The sequence below is a fragment of the Anabas testudineus genome, chromosome 2 (assembly GCF_900324465.2).
Source record: "Anabas testudineus chromosome 2, fAnaTes1.2, whole genome shotgun sequence".
Lineage (NCBI taxonomy): Eukaryota > Metazoa > Chordata > Actinopteri > Anabantiformes > Anabantidae > Anabas > Anabas testudineus.
The window spans coordinates 29,847,741-29,870,693 of NC_046611.1; the positions used below are offsets into that span (position 1 = coordinate 29,847,741).

Here is a 22,953-nt window from a genome sequence, read left to right on the forward strand (position 1 = left end):
GTTCTCTCACAACACATGGAACAGATGCAACAATGTGGCCTCCTGTTGATGACAAATGATTATCACGGCTCTGAGTACATTTGTCTGTTGTACAGCCTTAAAGCACAAGTGGATGTTTTTCACACATGTGGACTCAAATAGCATCTGCTGACCCAGTCATGTTGCTGTGATCAGAGCATAGCGCATAAGTGGTTGAAGAAAAAGGAAGCAATCTTTGTAAATACTCATGTACTGACTACATTTAAACACCAAATACCTTTAGGCAATTGCTCTAATAATATCCTCACAGAGCCTCCACTCAAAATGTCAACCCTAGACACAACCTGGCAAAATCAGCGGTGAAGAAGACTATAATACTACTGTGCAGCTTTCAAAACCTATCAGTGTGTAACTGTAGCCTAAATAGAGTCTGACAGCAGAGGTGACAGGGACATTTCATTTTGCCTGTGACACTCCAATAAGATTTGACGGAAGCTAACGCTACATTAGCTAGGTTTGTGTTTGGTTGCTTGCCTGGTATTACAGAGGTGTTGCACTTAACTTGAAGCCCCTATCAGAAGGGAAACAACTGTTTATCCAAGGTGGGTGCTGAAGCTTTCCTGTGCAGAGTAAATATTTGTTCTAATGTTTTGGTGTTGTCATTGAGTACTGGGTTATTTCAGTGTAGTCATCTGTGAATAATATCAAGCTAATACATGGTAGAGCTCATACTATATTATTTCTTGGTATGACTGAGACAAGGGGGAAAAAACTGTGACAGATCAACCGCAAAAGGCATAAAAGAAGGGGCAGAGAGGTAAGAAAGAGAGAGAACAGAAGGAAGGTGGTTTCCGGATGTGTGACTGCATGTTTTTTGGCCTTACCAGAATCAACAGCAGATGTTTCCTCTCCTCACCTCTCTCTTTCACTCCCCCTGTTCACCCACCTTCCATTTCACTTCTTAGTCACCTGCCTATACTGTAAATACTAGTTTGCTAGGTGGGAATTCTCTCACTAGAAACCTGCTGAGTGTACGAGAACTGGAGCTGGCCTCCTCACTGGTGGAGAGGGAAGAATGAACCACAGATACTCAAAGTGGACAGCATAGCCTTTAGACACATGTTGGTGGGAGCTGTATAAGGTGGCATCACCTTTTGCATTGGATTAATGTGTTACCCAACCGAACATTATAGCCTTTTGTGATGTATATGCAGCCAATGGCATGTGACCACAGCCTTCTAATAATAATAATAATAATAATAACAGTACTTGATTATTCTTTCCTTGTAGAGAGGCTGCCCCCTTGAGGCTTCAAGAGTTCAGGGTTTAGTTTCTTGTCCAGGGACACTTTGACATGTGGCCAGGAAATGAGGGAAACCGGGAATCAAACAACCAACCCCAGGGCTTGTAGACCATTGTTCTACCAAATGATCCACAGTCACCACAACATGCCTAGCATGCCTCTTAATGGCTTATCTGCAAAACAAGCACACACACACTCTTCACTCTCACTTAGGTGTACCAGTGTTATTACCTTGGATGGGGCTGTCTCACCTCCAACATAAACATGGGTTGGGAGACTAGTGTAAACTTGGTGGCCAGGGCATTACTGTGGATTGTGTGAGTGTGTGTATTTGTGTGTGTGTGGTGTGATCACACCCTCCAGGCCCAACCAGCCCCCTGGCCTTATTTAGAAGAGCTGAGAGGAGCCAGAAGCAGCAACTCTCTGAGGACACCCAGTGTAACAGAATGTGTGTGGCTCATCATCATGCTCATTAGCCCTGGAGAGTAACACCACTGCGTGCCACTATGATTCGTACCCAGAACAGCCTGTGACTTCCCCTTTGTAGAAGTATGGTCTATTACCTGGGTGTCATTTAGGTACAACAGCTCTATTAGGACTAGCCATGAAAAATAAGGAGACATGGCAGAATAACAAAAGCTGATAATAGGCAAGGTTTAGTCTTTTTTTTTGAAAAGCATTCCACAATCTCTGAGGTGAAGTTAAGCTTTTTTTTCTAACGCTCATTAACACCCACTGACTTCTTTTACACTTCGAAGTGCCATCATGCAGATTAAGAGAACAATAGCGTCCATTAGCATTAGTGTTATCATGGAAAGTGCTCATCAGATGGGAGATGAGTGACCTGTGGAGGCCCATTAGCTCACATGCTAAACCCTTGATCAGCATCATTAGGAAGACAAGAGCCCATTGTCTTCTACCTCACCTCTGAAATGATTCCTGTGAAGCCCCGTGCTCTACAGGTTGTTGAAGTGCTTTGCCTTTGGTAGTTGGTGGTTGTAGCACAGGTAAATACAGAACTACATCAAAAGGGACACATTCTCAGGATTGCTTAGCTCTATTTTCTTTTTTTTTTTTTACAAAAAAGTGCTTCTGTACTGCTGTTTCTCTCAGTACAGTGAGTAAGAGTCATTTGATGGTAGAAAGTTTTGTAGCTGTGTGAATATTGCTGTGTTCTTATGGAGAAACATTGCCCCACATGTCGGTGAAGATTTTTAGTCATACAGATTTAGATACAGAGTTATCTGGAAGCTGAGTCATGGCAACTGGACTTCCTTCATGTTAGGTTGAAACGTTTCTTCAGTCTGACTGACCAAGAACGACATCTTGGACAATGTTCAGTTTGACTGAAGAAGCTACTTGAATGAGTAGTGAAATGTTTCAGCCTAACAAGAAGGAAGACTCAACTTCCAGATTGTCCAAGATATGACTGGCCCTAGATGTGACTGGTCTGCTTGATTGACAAGTGAGACTTGTCATCAACTGCTGTTGTAGGTATGGCTAAAGTTGCTTAAAGTATACTGTCCTTAGGGACACCTAGTGCCCTCTACAGCTTACTGACTGTGTGAAAGGATACTGTGCTTTATCATATAGGTCGTAACTCTGTATGAACCAGCCTTTGCCTGACCTAAATGCCCTAGCAAGTTTGAGGCAGACTGCAAAGAGGCAAACCATGAAAAATCCCCAATTCTTCTGCTTTGTTATCGGCACTTGAGTTGACCTTCCTGACTCTGTGCGAAGAAGGCTGTTGTTTTAACAAAACCAGCAGCGTTTACCTCAGTGCTGAATGAGGCGCCTCACCTTGAGACAGCATACTTGAGGTTGTGAACGGCATGGCTTTGTTTTACTTTGGTTTGAGCTGTGTTTTTTGTAGTGGTTGGTTTCCCTGAGAAAATGGCATTGCAGAGCCACAAGGGCAGACTCTGAGACGGCAGGGTCTGTACTCTTTGAGGATGCCTGTGGTAGTTTCACCACTGCCTGCCTGGCCCTGAGCTCTGGATGAGATAAGTGGTGTCCCTCAATGAGGGAGTCTGTACCAGGGCTAAATATAGAGAAAGAAGAGAAGTAGCAATGCAGACAAAATGCTGCTGCTGCTCATAATGAGTCAATGTCTAATCACAAGCAGAAGAACAGCAGACCTCAAAATGTGTGTCAGTCACTTGACTGAAATTAGTAGCAGGGAGAGAGCACGCCCTTTGATCTGTCTCTTTAAGAGCCAAACTCAGTGAAATGTGTTTTGGTTGGACATTCCAGACATACCTCATACATGTCCTGGTATGGGGCTGTCGGTCTGCACATAATATGTATAGGTTTTGGGTTCTTTACAGACGTTCTTATAGGCTATAAATCAAGATAAAAACTTACTTCAGACAGTAATGTGTTTGTTCACAAGCTATAGATGTTTCTCTGTGTCCCCATCTAAAGCTCAGTTATTAAACCAGTCACTCACACCTCGAGGGGCTCCAAGCACAGAGATAGCTCACTCCCACGGAGGCTGAGATACTACCATTACTATCTGGCATGCCTCAATGTACGAGAGCAGCAACCAAGCAATCTGGTGTTGTACAAGTACAGCACTCCTCAGTTCAGTTCCTGAAATGGCTGGAGGGGAGAATATACAAACCTTTGACAGGGACAGAATGGCACTTTATGTTCAAAGCAGTGAAGACACATTTGCTAAGGTGATCCTCTCCAACAGAATAACATTGGGATGGTTTTGGGAGGAACCAACCAGTCACTATCTCATTTTCTAGTAATTGATACAGCCTGGCAGGTGTCATAACAACACAACCTTGTCTCTGACAGGCTTATTTAAGTGGCACTGACATGGACTGTCTGGTACTGTCTTTCAGAAGGCTCTGGGAATTGTGCAAGAGGGAAAGAAGGTGATAAGTGATAGTGTGAGTGGAGAAATTCAAGTAGATTTGGTTTCAGTCATATTTCACATTATCAGTGGAAAACATCAGCAATTCTGGGGGCGGCTGTGGCTTAGGAGGTAGCACAGTTATCTGCCAATCATGGGATCGGTGGTTCAATTGCCAGCTTCTCCTGACAGTGTCCTTGGGCAAGCCCAAAAGTTGAGTCAGGTTGGGCGCGTGAGTGTGTATGATTGGGTGAGCGAGAAAAGTGCTTGTAAAACTGCTTTGAGTACAAGTAAGGTAGAAATTGCTCTATAAGTACAAACCATTTACCATTCTCAGCTCAACAGCTTGTATCTGAAGTATGTCGAGGTGTAAACAACATATTATACCCTTTTTATTTTTTTCTCTATTATTACTTTAACAAATAGATTTAAGTCCAAAATGCATAAGGTCTATAGAGATCAGGGCCTAACATATGTGGAAAGGTGTAATCAAGACATTAATGTTTACTCAGCCTTCATTGATTGTGTCGCCCAGATATGTAGAACATTGTGTCATCTACATTGGTTATGGTCTAACCTGGAGCCAATGCCATAGTTAGCTAATATTTTCTCAGGTGTTTGACAAGCTGCAACCTATGTAGGGAAGTAAACTTTCAGAAGTAAGTTCTTCACCTCCTCCACCTACAAATGCTTTCCCTCTCAGATGCGTAGGAGTTGTCCTCCTGTTGTGTGCTAGCATGCTAGCGCTAATGAGGCCAGCTGTCCAAACGCTCAGCCGGTCAGCCAGAAGGGACCACAGCCTTTGTTGATTCTAGGTGTTACATCTCCTGTTGGAACACACACTTTTGTTTCAACACTGCTAACCATTTGGCACAGGAAGACCATCTTTGAACACCTCCCCACACCCCCAACACCACCCTGCATCCTTAACTTTTCTCCCCCCCACACCCCACCCACCCCCCTTTGCTGTTTTTCACAGTACCCACTTAAATTGTCCCCGTCATTGTTGCCACCCCTGTCCACACACAACAACACATTGTTTGTCTCTCTGCAGCTTTATAGTTGATAATTTTCTCTTAAACCTGCCGGCAGAGAGTGTTGCCTTTGTTGTTGCTGACCTCAGCTCCACACCTGACTGGCTGTAGCCCTAAACAGCCTCTCAGGCTTGCCCTAAAGTATTTCTGTTTCAATATGAAGTGTTGCACCCTGTTTGAGCTTCTGTATGGACAATACATCACCTGGCAGAGCTTCCCTGACAGAAAGAAAAGAGGTAGGAATAGGATGAGAAGGGTAGTGTAAGAGAGACAAGGAAGAGAGTCTTATAACGCTGTATAAATGTAATAATTTATTTGAAAGGGAAAAATCTTTGTGACTTCTAGGTTAGTTATTTTATTAGCTCAGCCAACTATAACATGTAGCAAGAGTAGCAATCTTGGTACAAAGGCTGAATTTATCTCTTGAAAACAACAACATGTTCACCATCAAACCATGGTTAAGAATAATATTGTTGCATGAGGAATAGGGTGAAGATAGGGAAGAGGTTGAGAATGAAGTAGATCTCCTGATGAACCCCAATAGGATTTTGCAGCTGTGGCACAGCGGCATTGACCCTACGAAGGACTCGCCAAATAACAGTGCTTCTCCCTCTTCCTCCGCCTTTCATCCCTCCGCCCCCACACCTCTCGCCTCCCCCTCAGACTTAACCTTGCACGTCTACCAAGTCTGTGTGAATCCCAACTGGTTGTAATGACCTGCTCAGTGCAGAGAGAAAGGGAGAGACAAAACAATTCTCATTGATTGAAAAGGAGGACCACGATTCTCCTGCCTCATCCCGACAAAAAACATTAGCAGCCACTTCAGAGAGAGGTGGGCGAGTGGGGTTGGGGGTGAGTGAAGATAGAGAGAAAGAAATGTCCAGGTGCTTTGTACTGGCAGTGCATATTCAGTGAGTGAATGCAGGTGGTGTGTATGTGTAAGTACTGTGGGTAGTGTGTGTGTGATGTGAGATGAAGTAGCCGGGGAGGTAGTTTCAGCGCTGCAGCCCAGACCCTCTGCTGACTGTGCTGCTCTCATAGGAGAATTGATTTGGCCTCCAAGAGGATCTGTAGCTCTCCCAGAGGAACAGAGATATGGGGGGAGGAGGGGTGGAAGGAGAGTGGGTGGAAGTAACACAGGTGGAATTGAGAGATGGAGGAGCAGGGTGGAAATGAAAAGAAGACATAGGAACACATACTCACACACACATCTGAAGCAGACAGTCGGTCAGGAAAATTTACTCCCCGTAATAACCCTCTCTGTAGGCTGGCCGTCTGTGTATCCCTTGGCTCCTTCAGCCCATAATACAGTTGACCAGGTCACACCGACTCCCACACAACACACACACCACTTCAACCTGCAATGTAATGATCTCACACACTGGTATTGTATGTGTTTTTACAAGTGTCTAAGTGTGAATTTGTCTTTACAACACGGAGCCTGTTGTTTAACAGTGTTTTCACTCTAGATTTGTGTCTATCTCAAGTTTTCCTTTGCTTCTTTCTACTGCACTGCAGCATCAAAACCACATTTTTTAATAGCCCCCATTTACTTTGTTGTTAGTCGTCATAGCAGTTTTTTATTCTTTCCTGCTTTAACAACCCACTTTACCCATGGGGATTATTTGAAGTTTCATCTAATCTACTGGAGCTGAGTGTATTGAATTGGTGTTTGCAGTTAACTACACCCTCCTTACTCAACCATTTCCTTTAATAGTTTTGACATTTATATTTAACCTTTCCGTCTCATAGTCTTTTGTGTTAAGTAAAAAATTAAGTATTAAGTATAAGTATATACAGTACACCTCCTATCATCTTTATAAAGGACCAAAATACTTAATATATGTAGTCTGGCCTATGTCATTTAAAGACTAGTTAAAGAGTACACAAGTCATTCTAACCTCTGCCTCTGTTGTCTTCTTGCTCAGTGACTAACTACAGTAATGTGGTGGAGGCCACCTCAGACTCGGATGATGAGGACAAGCTGCACATCGTGGAGGAGGAAGGCAGCCTGGCGGACAGGGCCGATTGCGACAGCACCCTGCCAGACGACGAGCACCCCAGGGAGCAGTGCTGGGATCGAGGTGAGACCAAATGCACAGTCATATGGTGCATTATTACTATCACATATCCACACTCAATCATCTAAATGCAAATAATCACTTATTTTTCCAACTGCAACTTTTGTGCATTGTAGAAAAGTTCAGTATGTGTTTGTGTAATCTTGTTAATTTCAACTATCACAACAAGTGACATCTCTGAAAAAAGCATCTCTGAACTTGAGACTTATTCCCATCTTCTAAAAATGTGTGTACATGCCCAGGAAAGTACTCAAAGGTGAAAATTATGGTAAAAATATGTTGTTACCTTAATTATTTAATTAATTATGATAGGAGTTAATACATAAAATGTACATCAGCATTTTATTAAGATATATATTATATAATAATTTTTATCTAATCATAAAAAAAGTAAATATTAACTAATGATGTCAAAATAACTACATAATTTTCCTCTGATTTGTAGTGGGTTAAAAATAAAAGCAAAATACAGCAATAGAGTATAAGTACCTCAACGTTAAGTACAGTACTGGAGTAAATGTACTTAGTTACTTTCCACCTCTGCTTTGACTTCAGCTGACGTGATGCAAGTTAAGTTAAGTAATGTTCAATTGATATCTGTACACAGTTAAGTACCAGGCTTTGTCTCATTGTGAACTACTGAGTGCAAGGAAACAGGTACTACACGTGGTGGATTTCAAACTAAGGCAGGAAGCACAGTGTTAAACAAAGACAATGCCAACAGAGGGAGAGACCTTCACATACAGAAAATAGCCTTGTGACTAAGGAGCCAGAGGAGAACTTTATAGCACTGGTGGGCATTGAAGGGACTGCCGTGAACTTCTTTTTACCTCAAACCCATGTGGAAGTGACATCAGAGGCAGTTCTCTGCTACAGGAAGGGCTGATGTCACACTCTCTTCTCCTGCCAAAACAACAATTGCAGGTGCTGAAGGATGTTGGTGTTTCAGCTTGGGCCCAAGGCTTTGCTGCGCTCTTGACCTGATACAGCATATGCATAGAAATTTTTGTGCATGTGTGATGCCGTCAGTTTCAGGAGTATGCCAAGTATAACAAATGCAACAATGTGACAAGCCCATATGTAACGGACATGATATTGAGACACAAGAATATTTTTTTAGCTGTTATTATGTTATTATGGCTCGATTTTTCCATGGACAAGAGCTATATAAACTCGAAAGATTCTTTGATTTAGCAATAGGTCAAGTTAGCAAATGTCCAGCAACCTATCAGTGTCAGTGTAGGGTGGGATTTTTAGAAATTCCTCTCCAATGAGCTGACTTCAGTTTCGGCTCACCCAGTCACTTTCAGTTGCACATTACGCACATACACTTAAACCACAGACCTATGCACAGAGTAGCCACCTATTCCCCAGTGTATGCTGTCGTTCTCATCAGTGCTCTACAGCTGTACCTAATTGAATAAAGAGAAGGTTGGGGGAAGAATAATGTCATTGCTTTTGGCCTTGTGAACATTAAACACTTCAAAAGAGTAAGTTACACTGCAACAGCTCAGTGTGCTGGCCAATCTCCACAGTTATGCCTGATCAGGCATATTTTGTTCTGGTTTTACTCAAGCACACAAAATACGCTCACACACATTTTAATTCCCCCCAGCCCCACCCCCCAACCCCAGTCCTCATCTCATACATCAAGAAACATCTTTGGTGTCACTCAGGATTGGACTGATGAAACATGGGGAAAGCCACATATATCTCCTGACTCTCATCCCTTCATCCCTCCCTCTGTTGATTTCACTCCTGAGAACAGAGAAGTGAAGCCTTAAAAAGTGACCACCACCCACTAATCTTCTCCTCAGCAGAGGCCAGTTTGCTTCAAATTAAAGCCTTGACACCACTTCTCCTGAGACTACCGTGCTCCAAAAGCAAACAGTGGTTTTTCAGCGCTTTGCCACCTCTCCCTTTTTTATACTCCTTTATTTTCTCGCAATGTTTCTCTTGTTCTGAATCATTCCTCTTGATTATATAGTATCATGGCTCCCCTGCTCACTGTCATTACTCATTCACTCCTAAATGATTATGTAGTGTGGGGAAGCCGAGTGTTGGAGCAGTAAACTGCAGCCTCTTTTGCTCTAAGAACAGACGAAAAAGGCCAGTGGAGGCAAAGGTAGAGAGAGCTGACCTAGGAGGGTTTCACCCTTGTACCTGATGAGTTGTAGACAATGATTACATCTCACAGAATAAGCAGGGTGGAGCTGGAGAGTGTTGATGCAATGAGGCTGCAGTGGAACTTACTAAAAGCCAAGGGCTGGGTTTAACTACATTAAAATACAGCATAAGTTTGCAAGATGAGCTGGTTGGATGTTGGTTGGTTTGATGGGCACTCACATTGCACTGCATTATACCAAGTAGCAGTGAATTTGTAAGTCCCTCGTGCATAATGACACTCACCGTTGACCTGACCTACTGTGATGATTTTATAACAATTGGAGACATTTGAATGTGTGCAGATGTGTCCACAGGGATTCTGTGGACACAAAGGAACACCTACATTCCTGTGTGTTGTATGTCATGATGTGAAAGTTAAAACTGAGCCACCCTTCTACACAGGAAAGGAAGAATCTCCAGAGCACTGGAAAGATTGTCCAGTGGGGACACACAGTGCAAATGCTGATAGCACTAAGCCAAGGATAAGCAAATCTTCCCAGATTTTGAAATACCTCACAGCTATTCTCTAACTTACCTCCTGTTGACGGGAGATAAACATAACATATTTACTAATGATTGTGGAATATCTCAGCTGTTGGTGAGAATCCTTATCGTTTATGTGTCTCTCCTATACAAGATAGAATCTATGAACGGGTCTGGATGCACGACCACAGGAAGCAGTGGGGCAAAGGTCAGCTAGGCCGGGAAATGCATCATAAGATAGTGCTGTATCATGTTGCAGTGATGTGGGCAGAGAACGATGAGAAAAGAGAGAGGGAAAGAGGAGTGGGTGGTCTGGTGATTTAGTTCTAAGACATACTGTAATAAGGTCACACTGCGAAATAAATAACTAAACCACTTTTTTCCATGAGAAATACAACAGAAAGTCCTGCTACAACCTCACAGGATTTGAGTTCTGGGACTTTTTAAACCCATTTTCCACGTGTGCAGTGGTGCGTTCACATACCTGCGTCAGCACATAAATGGCTTGTGTGATGTTACACGTCAGGGGAGCAGCCTGATAACGCAGAGCCGCCTCAGCGAGGTTGTGAACTCTCCTGGCCTTCCTCTGTACTTAACAAAGAGCTGAGAGAGACAAACACACACAAAGAAGAAGAGAAAACAACAGCTTGTCATACCTTTGCACCACAGACTTCCAACCGGGACTCTATTTCACACACATGCTCAACATTCTCTAGCCTAGAGGTTTATGTGTTTGGATGCTACCTTTAAGCAGGGTTTGGGAGGTAATGTTGTCAGCACTTTTCCACTTCTAATATGTTTTACTTTACTCCACAATAGTTGTTGCAGATATGTAACACTTATTTGCAAAGACTGGTTTGACACCTTTGCCAATGCAATGGTGTATTTTTTTTTTTCCTCTTCAGCGTGACGTGACTTTCTCAGCATCTACTGTTAGCACAAGCTTTAGATATGCACACTTGTTCACTTCTTGCTCTGCGTTATCTCTTACAGAGAGATAACTTCTTTCCGTCTTCTTCAAATATTCTTTAATAACCATAGCAACAAATGACTGCACTCAAATTGTTAAGGTGCACCAGAGGAAGCCAGAGCAGTGTATGTCAGAGTACTGGTATTCACTGTGCGTCTGTGAGTCGTGAAGTTCTACACCTGTTCCCATCTCAGAGGAGAACACAGCTGGTCCTGTTTTTTTGTTTTTTTAACACAAAACATTTACAAAGCACTATTCTCAAATCTCCACTAGCAGGGGGATTACTTAAATCAACATATTAAAACATCTGCTTAGGAAACAATACCAGTATCTAAAAGCAAAGCCTAACTTTGCTTTTATCTAATAGCTCACCCTTGTAATTATTCTCTGTAATGACACACATAAGCACACTTACATGGTCATAGAGGACTAATGCTTAGTTCAATTGCGGACACACTATACTTGGTTCCGGCATCAACTTCAGGAAGCGCTGTGTGAGAGTGAGAGACGGAAAGAGAAAAGGAAGCTTTCATGCATCCTAAACTTCGTCCTCAGGTTTCACTTCCTATAGCTTGGTAATTAGCTCTTGTTAGACTAGCTAGCCGGGATCATGTGATGTGGAGAAAGATCATGCTCAGCTCCCACATGCATGTTCTCATTTGCTGACATATTATGCACAGGCTGAAGGCCATGCCTCTCCAGAGAGCAGAGCATGTGTGTGTGCATCCATTCCTGCGTGATAAGTATCCGCCGGGCCACATCAGGACGAGATTCATTACCTAATTATCTGTCACAGTCTCAACAAGTACCTTACCTAACATACTGTGAATTGGGGCTTGCCATTCAGTTATTACAAAGAGCATGATGCTCATACAGTAACCTGTGGCTCTTGATGCAAATTAGGTTTCTCATCCTATTGTGAACAATAGCATTCAGCGCTTGTGTTTTTTCCTGGCACCGCATGCTTGATTTGATGCTGGTGAACTTATCATGATCAAGAACTTAGCCTGTAAGCTCCGGTTCAGCTATAATGGCACTCACTGCAGTATTATTGGATTATCACATTACCTACATACTGTAGAGGTCAAGGTTTCATCTGCATACCATAACGTCAATAGAAAAGAATGTAAGTCTTGAAATACCAGGGTAATCAATAATACCTTTTAGCAGGCATAACCATAATCAATGTATGCGTTTTCTTATCTCTCACAGTGAAGGAAGATTGTGGGTCAGATGGTGAAGATGGCATGAGCACAGATGCACTGGTGGAGGAGATGCTCCAGCAACAAGACACAGCCGTAATCTACCCAGAGGCCCCAGAGGATGAGCCACAGCGTCAGGGCACCCCTGATGCCAGGGTTCATGATGAAAATGGTACACATTATACAGCAGTCACAAGCGCTTCACATTATCAATCATAAACACATTCTTATCAAGACTGTTTGTGTGTATTGATGCCTTACCAAAACACTGTTGTTTAATTGTTTCAAATGTCATTCATGTCTTTATCAGCAGGGCACACAAGCGAAGTGCAGTGTCCCTACATAACACCCACTCTAAAATACACACTAAATTTCCACCTGAGAGCTCAGAGTCACTGAGCTCTCACACTATTATTGCACCTACCCAGTAATTACTCACCCCCTAGGGATGATACTACCTGCTCCCTGTCTCACCTCAGGTGTTAACTCCACCCCATTAACGCCACTCTCCGACATCATTACACACACTGTGATTTGTTAAGTGCAGCACAGAGGGTCCTTTATGACTCCTGGGCTTTTGGCTTTTACCTGCAACCACAGAGGGGAAAAAAGAAAGGGAGGAGGGAGTGGGGGAGGAAGAGAAACAGCAACACCTGAGTAAATTTGTCACGTCTGTGCAAGCTCTGACTCACAGCTACCTGGGCGATAATGTGTGTGCATTCTCATCCCGAGGCCCTCACCTGTCCCACAGGGGAACTTAATACATCACCTGTTAACGAAGTAATGCTTAACTGTGTGGGAGCCAGGCAACTGAGACCCTCTGTTAAGCAGCTTGAATCCAGACAGGAGGCTGGTTTTCACTAAGCTCACTTTTCCTTACATGTGTGGGTGTTTCTGAAACAGTTTTAATGCACAATAGGCAATCAAGTGATGGAATTTCAAGCATGTGAAAGTTGTAATTGCCGGGCTATGTGTACGTGAAAAATACAAAAGCAAAAAGAAAAGGTTGTCCTGCAATGGCAGCCCAGTATGCTGTTTCTACATAGACACGGAGGTGTTACTACAGATCAGTAATCAGTCTTTATCCATTTGGTTACCTGACTGCTGTTTACCTGTGGGGGAGGTTCTTTCAGTGATTGGTGAAATAGCAGAGGAGTGTTACTGCAGCAGACCATGTGTAACATCAAAGAGTCTTTCCTATTGACCATGTGTTAACCCTTTTCTCTCCGCCCCACATCAGTGTCACATGTCTTTACAACTCTTCCCTTTTGTGTTTTTTTTTCCACCCAGGAACTCCTGATTCATTCTCTCAGCTGCTCACCTGCCCATACTGCGCACGTGGCTATAAGCGTTACAGCTCCCTGAAGGAGCACATCAAGTACCGGCACGAGCAGACTGAAGAGAGCTTTAGGTGCCCTGAGTGCAGTTACAGCTTTGCATACCAGGCTCAACTGGAGAGGCATATGACGGTGCATAAGAGCGGACGGGATCAGGTAAAAACGAGTCGGGCTGGTACTGATAAAACACAATAACTGATTAGGGCGAAAAATCTCCTTCTTTGTGGCATCTTCTAATGTTTAACTCTTACCTACCCTTTTTTTTTTTTTACTAATGCTAATGCTTTTTTACTGCTCTACTGTACCCTCATAACCAGTAGCTTTTATGAAGCCTTATTGAAACCAGGCAGTGGTTTAATATTTATGTTATTTATATGAATTAGTCTACACTAGACATTTTCATTTTCAAATACTCACTGTAGCTTGACTGCATGTGATTTGTTTTTGTGTAGTGCTGTAGTAAGTATCTCCTGGCTGATTCTGAATTATGCAAACCTACACTGAAGCTTTAGCAGCTAACCTTCAAACATGATAAATAAATATGAACTTTTGTCCTTTATTGATTAAAGACATTGTGACAGGTATTAGTAGCAGTTCAAAGGTTGTGTTTTGATTGTGTATCTCACTGAATGACCCCTCTCACCTTGTCTGACAGAGACACATCACACAGTCGGGAGGCAATCGTAAATTCAAGTGCACTGAATGTGGCAAGGCATTTAAATACAAGCACCATCTGAAGGAGCACCTACGTATCCACAGCGGTGAGTGGACAACCCCTGTCACCAAAGCAGCATTCTGTGTGTTTGTGTATGTGTGCGTACACTTTCACAGATCAAGAGTACACATCTTTGCATATTGATTGATGATTCTCTGTTGGCCACAGATGTTTCAGATTTAACCGCACAAATATTTATGTTTTATTTATGTTTTGGCCAACTCCTTGTATTTAGATGTCCTTCATTTTATTTCAGCCTATTGTGTACTCTTCCTTAATGTGCCATAATTGTGTTTCTTTTGGCATTACGGGACAGCATTTAGAGAAGGGCATTTCCCAATGGTACCATTACATCAGCGTTTAAGCATCATTGAAATGCATTAGAGCTTGTTTCTGCCTTTCTTATTCTTCTTTCTTTTCTTCTTTCTTCTCATAGCCTAGCTTTCTCATTTAGTTTCATTTACTAATGGAAATCTGTTTCTCTCTCCTCCACCTTTTTATTTCTCTCTCTGTCATACACATTTATTCAGGAGAGAAACCCTATGAGTGCTCCAACTGCAAGAAGCGGTTCTCCCACTCAGGCTCATACAGCTCCCACATCAGCAGTAAGAAGTGCATAAGCGTCATCTCAGTTAACGGCAGACCACGCTCAGAAAACACCAAAACCCAGCCCCAGGGTTCATCACCAGTGCTGCCCACACAACCCTCAGTTCTCCACACCCAGATTAGGGAGAAGCTGGAGCACAGCAAACCCCTGCAGGAGCAGCTGCCCCTCAACCAGATCAAGACTGAGCCTGTGGACTACGAGTACAAGCCAACAGTGGTAACATCCCCAGCTGTGACTGCCATGAATGGTGGGGTCTTCAACGGAGGTGCTGCGGCTCCTCTGCAGGGCACAGTGCAGGCAGTGGTCCTGCCCACTGTGGGGCTGGTGTCACCAATTAGCATCAACCTTGCAGACCTACAGAGTGCTCTCAAAGTGGCAGTGGATGGTAACGTCATTCGCCAGGTGCTGGAAAACAATGCCAAAGGCCAGGGGTTAACCACTGGAACACTCCACCCCCCACAGCAGCAACTCATCTCAGCCATCAGTCTGCCTATAGTGGGTCAGGATGGAAATGCAAAAATCATTATAAACTACAGTTTAGAACCCAACCAGGGCCAGCTCACAGCCCAAAACCTGAAGAAAGAGCCTGAACAAGTCTCACCAGCTCACACCACTGATACCTTCAAGTCCCAGAAACTCCCAGAAGACCTTACGTTCAGGGGCATCAGGCCCCATGAGACTAAAGACAAAGAGGAAAAGACCACTAAAACTTGTCTCCTGTGTGATAACTGTCCTGGTGGACTGGAAGCACTCCATGCCCTCAAGCACTGCAAGAAGGATTGCCTCAGGCTGAATGGAGCAGGCTTGGAAAAGTCTGAGTCTGCTGTTGCTGCCCTGCTCTCAGAGGGAGGACTCTGCAGCCAGCCCAAGAACCTCTTGTCCCTGCTCAAGGCCTACTTTGCCTTAAATGCAGAGCCAACTAAGGATGAGCTGGCCAAGATCTCTGACTCAGTTAGTTTGCCAATCCATGTGGTTAAGAAGTGGTTTGACAAAATGCAGGAGGGTCAGATATCTCTGGGTGCCCCAACGCCCCCTTCAGAGGAAGAGGACATCTATGAAGCTAATAGCGTGGTTTCTCTTGTCCCAGGGAAGGACATGGCCACTATGAGCCCCTCTGTGATCCAGGACAGCCCTACAGAAGCCACCCCAGCGGAGGTCAACGGCACTCATAGCTCACCAGCTTCCCCCTTGCCACTAAACCTGACATCTGGCAGTCCTGTTACTGGCCAACCTCCTCAGAGCACAGAGGGACCCCTAGACCTGTCACTGCCAAAGCCCACCAGAGAGGAATCAGAGAAAGTGGTGGCTAAAGCCTGTGTTTACCCCTCTCCTTTCTCTGGCTCTGCCAATGAGGATGAACCCCTAAACTTAACTTGCACAAAGAAGGAAGCATTGCCACTGTCAGCCATGGGCTCCAGTCCTGTCACACTTTACGCCAACCAGCTGAGTGGCAAACCCCTCGATATTGTGACCACAATGCAATGCTTAAAAGCACTAGCTACCAACAACAAACAGACTATCCTGATCCCCCAGTTGGCTTACACCTATACCACTACAGCAAACAGCCCCACAGGGACCGAGATGCACGAAACCATCCACCTAAATGGAGTGAAGGTGTGCAATCATTTATGTTCTTTAGATTATTTGCCTAATGTTTATTGTACATGACATGTAATGTGTGTACCCAGTGTGATACATGTTATGCCCTGTTTTCTCTCCCATGATTCATGTCTGCTTCTCTACTAATGCTATTAAATAAAGGCATAATTGTCAGAAGAATCTGAAAAATAAAGCAATTGTATTAGCTAACAAAATCCACCAACACCTCTAAAGAAGCTAGTTAAAAACCACACAACAGAGCTTTATTAGTTTCCTCAGCATTTCAGAGTAAAGTTAGTTTAACTGCAGCAAACAGGCCCAATTCTAAAAAAGCATTCACTGTCTAATTGAAGAAGCAAGTGTAATGGAATTAAATTGCTTTTCTCTTTTTGGAGTGATCAGTCAAACCCTTCAGTCCAGACGATATCTTCTTATTGTTTAAAACCACTAGAACATGATAGATAGTATAAGGGCATCCATGGTGTAATCAATAAGTCATATATAGAAATGTCAGAATTCAGATCTTTGTAAAAATGATAGTCTTTAATAGTTCTTCATTGTGCAGACACCTAATGGGCCTGTAATGATGGATGTAGATCTCACTGGGTGTGTGAGTGATCCTCCTGGGCTGTCACCCAGAGGACATGAGGCAGCACTTTACTACAGTTACTATTGATTTGCTGGAATCTGTTTAAACACCACACCTCTGCCTGCCTCATTGATTTATTGTTGTTGTATTATACTTTTGTGTTAAGTGGATTGGCATAGACCTGCCTTGTAAAAAAAAAAAGAGCCCTCTGTATATATCTCCTCCCTAATAATGCCTCACTTCTTCACTGCATCAGTGGATGAGTTTTAGTAGCCCAGGGACATTGAAAGCTAAATTTGCTCATAAGTGAACAAATATCAGGGAAAGGAAAAGATTTGTAAAGAATCCTGGGGGATTGATGAGTAGGGTGTGACACGGCATAATTGCCTGCAACACTGTTCACTGGTATTCTATTTTCTGACTCATTCATTGTGTTTCTGCTGTTAAAGTAACATGAAAACCTCGCTTTGAATTCCTTCTGGTGTGTTAATATGATTTCTCACATTCGTCAGGAGGAGAAACAGGACACAGGCTCAGATGGCCTGTCTACCATGGAGGAGCAGAACGACTCAGACTCGGGCCCACCAAGGAAGAAGATGAAGAAAACAGAAAGCGGCATGTATGCCTGTGACCTGTGTGACAAGATCTTCCAGAAGAGCAGCTCACTTCTGAGACACAAATACGAACACACGGGTAAATACAAATTGTCATAGTTTCCCAGTCCTACACACAAACAATCCCAGATGGAACATGTCTCACCATCACTCACTGTAGGGTCTTGGGAAAGATGAGTCAGAGTGAGCGAGAAGGGGGATTTTGAGATGTAGTGTAAGAAAGGGTGGACACTTCTACACCAGCAGGTATTACTCAACACACACAGAAGAGGTCTGAGAATTTCTTTCCGCCAACTCCCCACCTCTGCACTGCCAGCTTCTCATGTGAAGCAGCAAATGTTGCAAGAGGAAAGTTCTGGTAGTGATTTGCATTGCTCTACGATGATGATTCCACGGCCAATATCAGGTCAATGCTCTCACAGGCGTTTTAGCCTTTTTTTTCTTTATTACTCTGATACCTGGCTTGTAACCACAGTTTTCAGCTCCAAATGACCTCATCCTAGGTGAAACTAGCTGCTGCCTGGATAAAGTTTCCCTGACAGTTTTCAAGCTCAGCTGTTGTGATTTAGTTGTATTGTTTTGAAATGTTCTCCTTGGATACATTGACAGATATTGTTATGTATTTTGCAAGCTTTGGCACCATTGGCGCTACAAAGTGGGGGATTCACTGTAATCGCACTGGAGCGTTTATTGTTTTCCTCCCACTTTTCCCTCAATTTCCATTTTTGTTAAATATGCTGAATCTGAATTCTGCTGAATTTATTTTCTCTTCCTTCGCAGGGAAGCGACCTCACGAGTGCGGCATCTGCAGCAAGGCCTTTAAACACAAACACCACTTGATCGAACACATGAGACTCCACTCGGGAGAGAAGCCTTACCAGTGTGACAAGTGCGGCAAGCGTTTCTCCCACTCTGGCTCCTACTCCCAGCACATGAACCACCGCTACTCCTACTGCAAGAAGGAGACACAAAACCAAGGAGGAGGCCCAGAGAGCCCAGAGGAGGATGGCGAGACCCAGGCTGAGATGGAGGCCCTGAGTCAGGTGCAGAGGCGGCACTTGGCCCCATCCCAGCTAGATTCGGACGAACGAGGGAGTAGCACCAGAGATGACGAGGAAAGTGAAGAGGAGGAGGAGGAGGAAGGGGCAGTGGACATGGATGACATCCAGGTGGTGCAGATAGGGGATGAAGGAGGGGATGAGGAGGAGGGGGAAGAGCGAGAAGACAGGAATGATGAGGAAATAGAGAGAGTAGTGGTGGAAGGTGGGGGAGAAGAGGACAAAACAGAGATAGAAATGAACGAGGAGGAAGATGAGGCTGACACAAGGCAGGGGGAGACCCTTGGGATTGTTCAGGAAGAAGAAGCAGTCAAGATGGACGAAGAGGAGGCAATGGATACAGAAGGAAGGGTGACGGAAGCAGAGGGCGAGGACACAGAGAAGAACGGAGGGGATACATGTAGTAGTGCGATTTCTGAAGATGAGAACCAGACCCCACAGGAGAGAGGAGATAGTGACTAAAAGAAGAGGAGGCAGACTCCTCATAGAGACACAATCAGATCCTCTCCCTGTGCAGAGGAAGAATGCGGGAGATGATGTCTGGTCACTCTGACAGTTTGTTTCAGTTCACTACTGTGTAGAAATCCAGGTGTGCCTGAAAAAATACAAGTGACTTTTCCACAGGAGAACAATTTCTCATTGTTAGAAAATTTGTAAAGAAAACAATGAAGATGAACACGAATTTTAACAAACAAAAGAAATGCATTATACAGACTTTGGAAGCTAGAGCCGACATGTTTTAGATAATGTTTTATTACTAAAACACCTTGGGTCATTTCTTTTTATCAGTGTTACTAATTTTATCACGCATATTTTAACCTTTAAAAGCTGTACAGTTGGGAGATATTTCTATACCTTTTTATTGCCAATGAACAAAAAAGTCAGTATTTTGTTAAGTTGGAAGGAAAATAAGAAAAATCCTGTGCACTACAAGTGGCTTGGTTTACCTATGGATTGACTGGTTGAGTTGTGTCGTCTACCCTTCAGTATTACTGCACTAGATATACCATGCCATCACACTAGCAGATGTTAGCTTTTATTTTTTATGTTTTTGCTGTCGTTTCAATTGGATTGTGAGCCTTAAGAAGAAAAACAATGGAAGCCAGACGGGTTTTTTCAGTTTTTTCAGACGTGTAGACACATTGTTGTCAAAGTGTCTTTTACAAATCAGTGTTTTAGAGAAATAGTTTCATATTTTGGGAAATGAGCTTATTTGCGTTCTTTGTGAGAAGGTCAAGACCACTCTCAAGCCCGTGTTGTAAAATAGTGTTTCGCATAGCTTAGCTTGAGGACTGGAAAAAGAAATGGACACTGCAAGCTGAAGTGGCTCAGGCTAGTAGCTTCTGGCTGTCTATTTAGTGCTTCAAACTCAAGTCCGGCAGGTGGCAGTAATGAACATGTCAGCTGGTTTGCCAACTGCCACAGACCACGAAGCTAGCTTAAGTTCACAAAATATATTATTGCTTGTTAATCCATATGAATTTGTAAAAATGACAGAGCAAAGCTTTGCCATTTTCCCTTGTTTGTACTCATTGAACTACAAACAATGATCTCTAATGATCTTCAGGCTGTAGCTATACATTTACACGACACATATGAGAGTAATGTCTATCTTCTTATCTAACTCTTAGCTAGAAAGCAAATAAGCCTAGTTCCCAAAATGTGAAACTCCTGTTTTAAATGTCAAGAGTGAGCAGAAAGGGGATTTAGAAAATGGCCTGACCCCTCCTATACCTACCCCCCGCTCCGAGCCTTATGCAAAAACTCAAAACAAAATCAAAAGAAACATGCATATCAAAAGTGCCATTGAGTATTGCTGTTGAAGCTTAGAAACTATGATCAGGTTTTGCCAGTCCAAGATCAACCAATAAGCCGGAATACTGTTAACTTTGGCTTGCCACCACACCTGAGAGAACGTATAGCCTAACACATATCCGTGTATCATAGACTTTAGATGAGTTGCTTTTATTTCTACTCTTTGCAACTTAATGAATTACAATGCACATGTTTTCAAGTGAATGACGATGAAGTATGATTTCTAATTGTTAACTGTGTCCTGCCTTTCTCCAAGCTTATTCAGTGCACTTGTTTAACACACCATAAAATGCTCAGATGTCTCTTCAGGTAACAAAATGTAGGCAAACAAGAATCCCAGGAGTTTAATTCAACAAAGTATTATGTTTTGTCTCTTATGTTGTTTTATGTTCAGTTTTAGTGTACTGTATGTTTTCAGCAATGGCAGTATTATCCCCACCCCCAGTGAGATGGGTATGTCTGTTTAGTCATAGAGAACTTTTATATTTATGTGTCTTATTTTTTATATTTCTTTGTGGTTATTTATTACACTATGTAGTGTACAATACTGTAGTTTGTATTAATACGATAATATATTTTAGTATGGAAAAAAGGTTCAAACGCAAATAATACAAGCCTGGAAAATGAGACTCCGGCATACTGAAGTATGTTTTTCGAACAAATGAAATTGTGTTTTTCCTCGGGAAAAAAAATAATCTTGCAGCCTGCAAGCCTGAAAATTGGAACCTGTGACCTCTTTGCATACATTCTCATATTAGTTTAGTTTTCTTCCCCTCTCTTATATGAAGCTACTGAACTTTTGAAAACTAATTGTATGTCTAATAGCATGAGTGTGTGCTGTTGTATTGAAGGATGATCCTTAACCACACAAACTGTCCTCTTTGCCAAGCCAAAATAATATTGACATTCTTATGTTTCATTTGTGCCAATTTGTTACTTTATATGTTAGTGTCAAGACCACACCGCTTTTATACCCCCTCCCTTTTTAACACCTTAATTTTTTATAGTGATTGTTTTTTTTGTTTTGTTTTGTTTTGTTTTTTTTTTGTTCATTTTTTTATGGCTCCCCATCTCACAATAAAATACATCAATTACAAGCTGCTCAGTTTGTGATGATATTGTCATTGAGAGTACAATCACACCGTATGAAGTTGTTGCTTTCGCTGCAATATTTAAGCAAATATCAACATTAAAAAATCAACTCAAAACAAACTTAAGATTGTATTGACTGAACATTTTCCTCATTTCGACTGTTGATTATAACTATGACTCTGAAAAGCAGTGCTTTAAATATTTGCTACAAAAAGTTGTGATTTTCTGTTTGAACAAGATGATAAGGTTGGTACTTATGTAAAATATGAAGCAGCCAGTTAGCTTAGCATAAAGACTGGAAGTATGGCAGAGATGGAGGAGCAGGTTCATCCATCTAACACCAGAGCAGAGTGGACTGATTTAGAGTCTCGTGCTAGCGTATTGTGAAGTTACATATTGTAGCTTTAACTAGCTTCAATATCATAGTTAAACTAACCAGCTACTGGATGGAGCTTCTCAATCTGCGTTCAGTCACGTCAGTGGGATTTATCTTCCAGCTAACTCTTAACTCTCACTAAGGAAACTGAATTTACAAAAATGCCTCTCATTTAAACTAATATGTATATATGAATGAAGGACCTGCACGGACCCCCCTCGGTGATCAGGAAGCACACCCCTTCAGTCCAGTGTGCCTCGCAGCAGCCGAGCCCAAGGTCAACCCTATTGATCCAGATTAGGTTTCTAGGAGGGTCGACCCTCCTCCTGCACCAGTCCCCCCAACAGCATGAATTAGTAATGGAGTGGACTAAAAATCCATAGTCTGCTGAGCACTTGAAAATGATACAATAGCTGGTGTACATACAATATTTGAGCATTGTCCCCCTCTGAAGACACACGCTGCTTCCAAAGGAAGTTGAATGATGGGGAAAGACAGAGATTTTACTCCAACTGAATGGGTCCAGAGGCTCTTACTGAGGGGGCTCGGGGCAGGGAGTCACTCCATAACATTAGTGTGGCAGACTATCCAGTCCAGTAGCGTCTTGTAATTGTGCCTATTATAAATGTCTTAAACAGTGGCCACAGCAGCGTGGAGGCGCACTCTAAAACTCTTAAAAAGGTCAAACAGTGAATAGCCTGGCTGCATGTTCAGGATGCAGGGCGGTTTTACAGGCTTTCACTCCGATCCAGGACTTAAAGCCAAGATATTGCTATATGTTCTGCTGCGCTCAGCATTTCAAAGGAAAATTGAAAAACTATAACTGCTAAGAGGATATGGAGTGCTCTTGCCAATAATGGTGCAAAAGCCTGATGAAGTATCATGGCTGCCGGGACTGTGACACCGAGCCAAACCCAGGGGGCTGAACGTCCCCGGGGAAATTTAGAGAAAAGCCGAGAAGGAGGAGGAGGAAAGAAAAGCCTGTGCTCAGGAAATAGCAGTCACTTAAATATCATGTTCATTTATTTAACCACTAAATAGCAGAATGTACACGGAGGCATTACCAGTGT

At 42.9% G+C, this 22,953-nt stretch overlaps 1 protein-coding gene across 1 annotated transcript in view; it reads left to right on the forward strand.

The window, feature by feature from the left end:
• zeb1b (zinc finger E-box binding homeobox 1b) overlaps nucleotides 1-21,609 on the forward strand; it is a 44,820-nt gene extending 23,211 nt beyond the window's left edge. The window contains exons 2-8 of the mRNA XM_026363085.1: nucleotides 7,108-7,263; nucleotides 12,092-12,253; nucleotides 13,372-13,574; nucleotides 14,074-14,179; nucleotides 14,664-16,354; nucleotides 17,441-17,621; nucleotides 18,323-21,609. Coding sequence (XP_026218870.1) covers nucleotides 7,108-7,263; nucleotides 12,092-12,253; nucleotides 13,372-13,574; nucleotides 14,074-14,179; nucleotides 14,664-16,354; nucleotides 17,441-17,621; nucleotides 18,323-19,062 — 3,239 coding nt within the window. The 3' untranslated portion in view covers nucleotides 19,063-21,609. The remainder of the gene's footprint in view (nucleotides 1-7,107; nucleotides 7,264-12,091; nucleotides 12,254-13,371; nucleotides 13,575-14,073; nucleotides 14,180-14,663; nucleotides 16,355-17,440; nucleotides 17,622-18,322) is intronic.
• The last annotated feature ends 1,344 nt before the right edge of the window (nucleotides 21,610-22,953 follow it).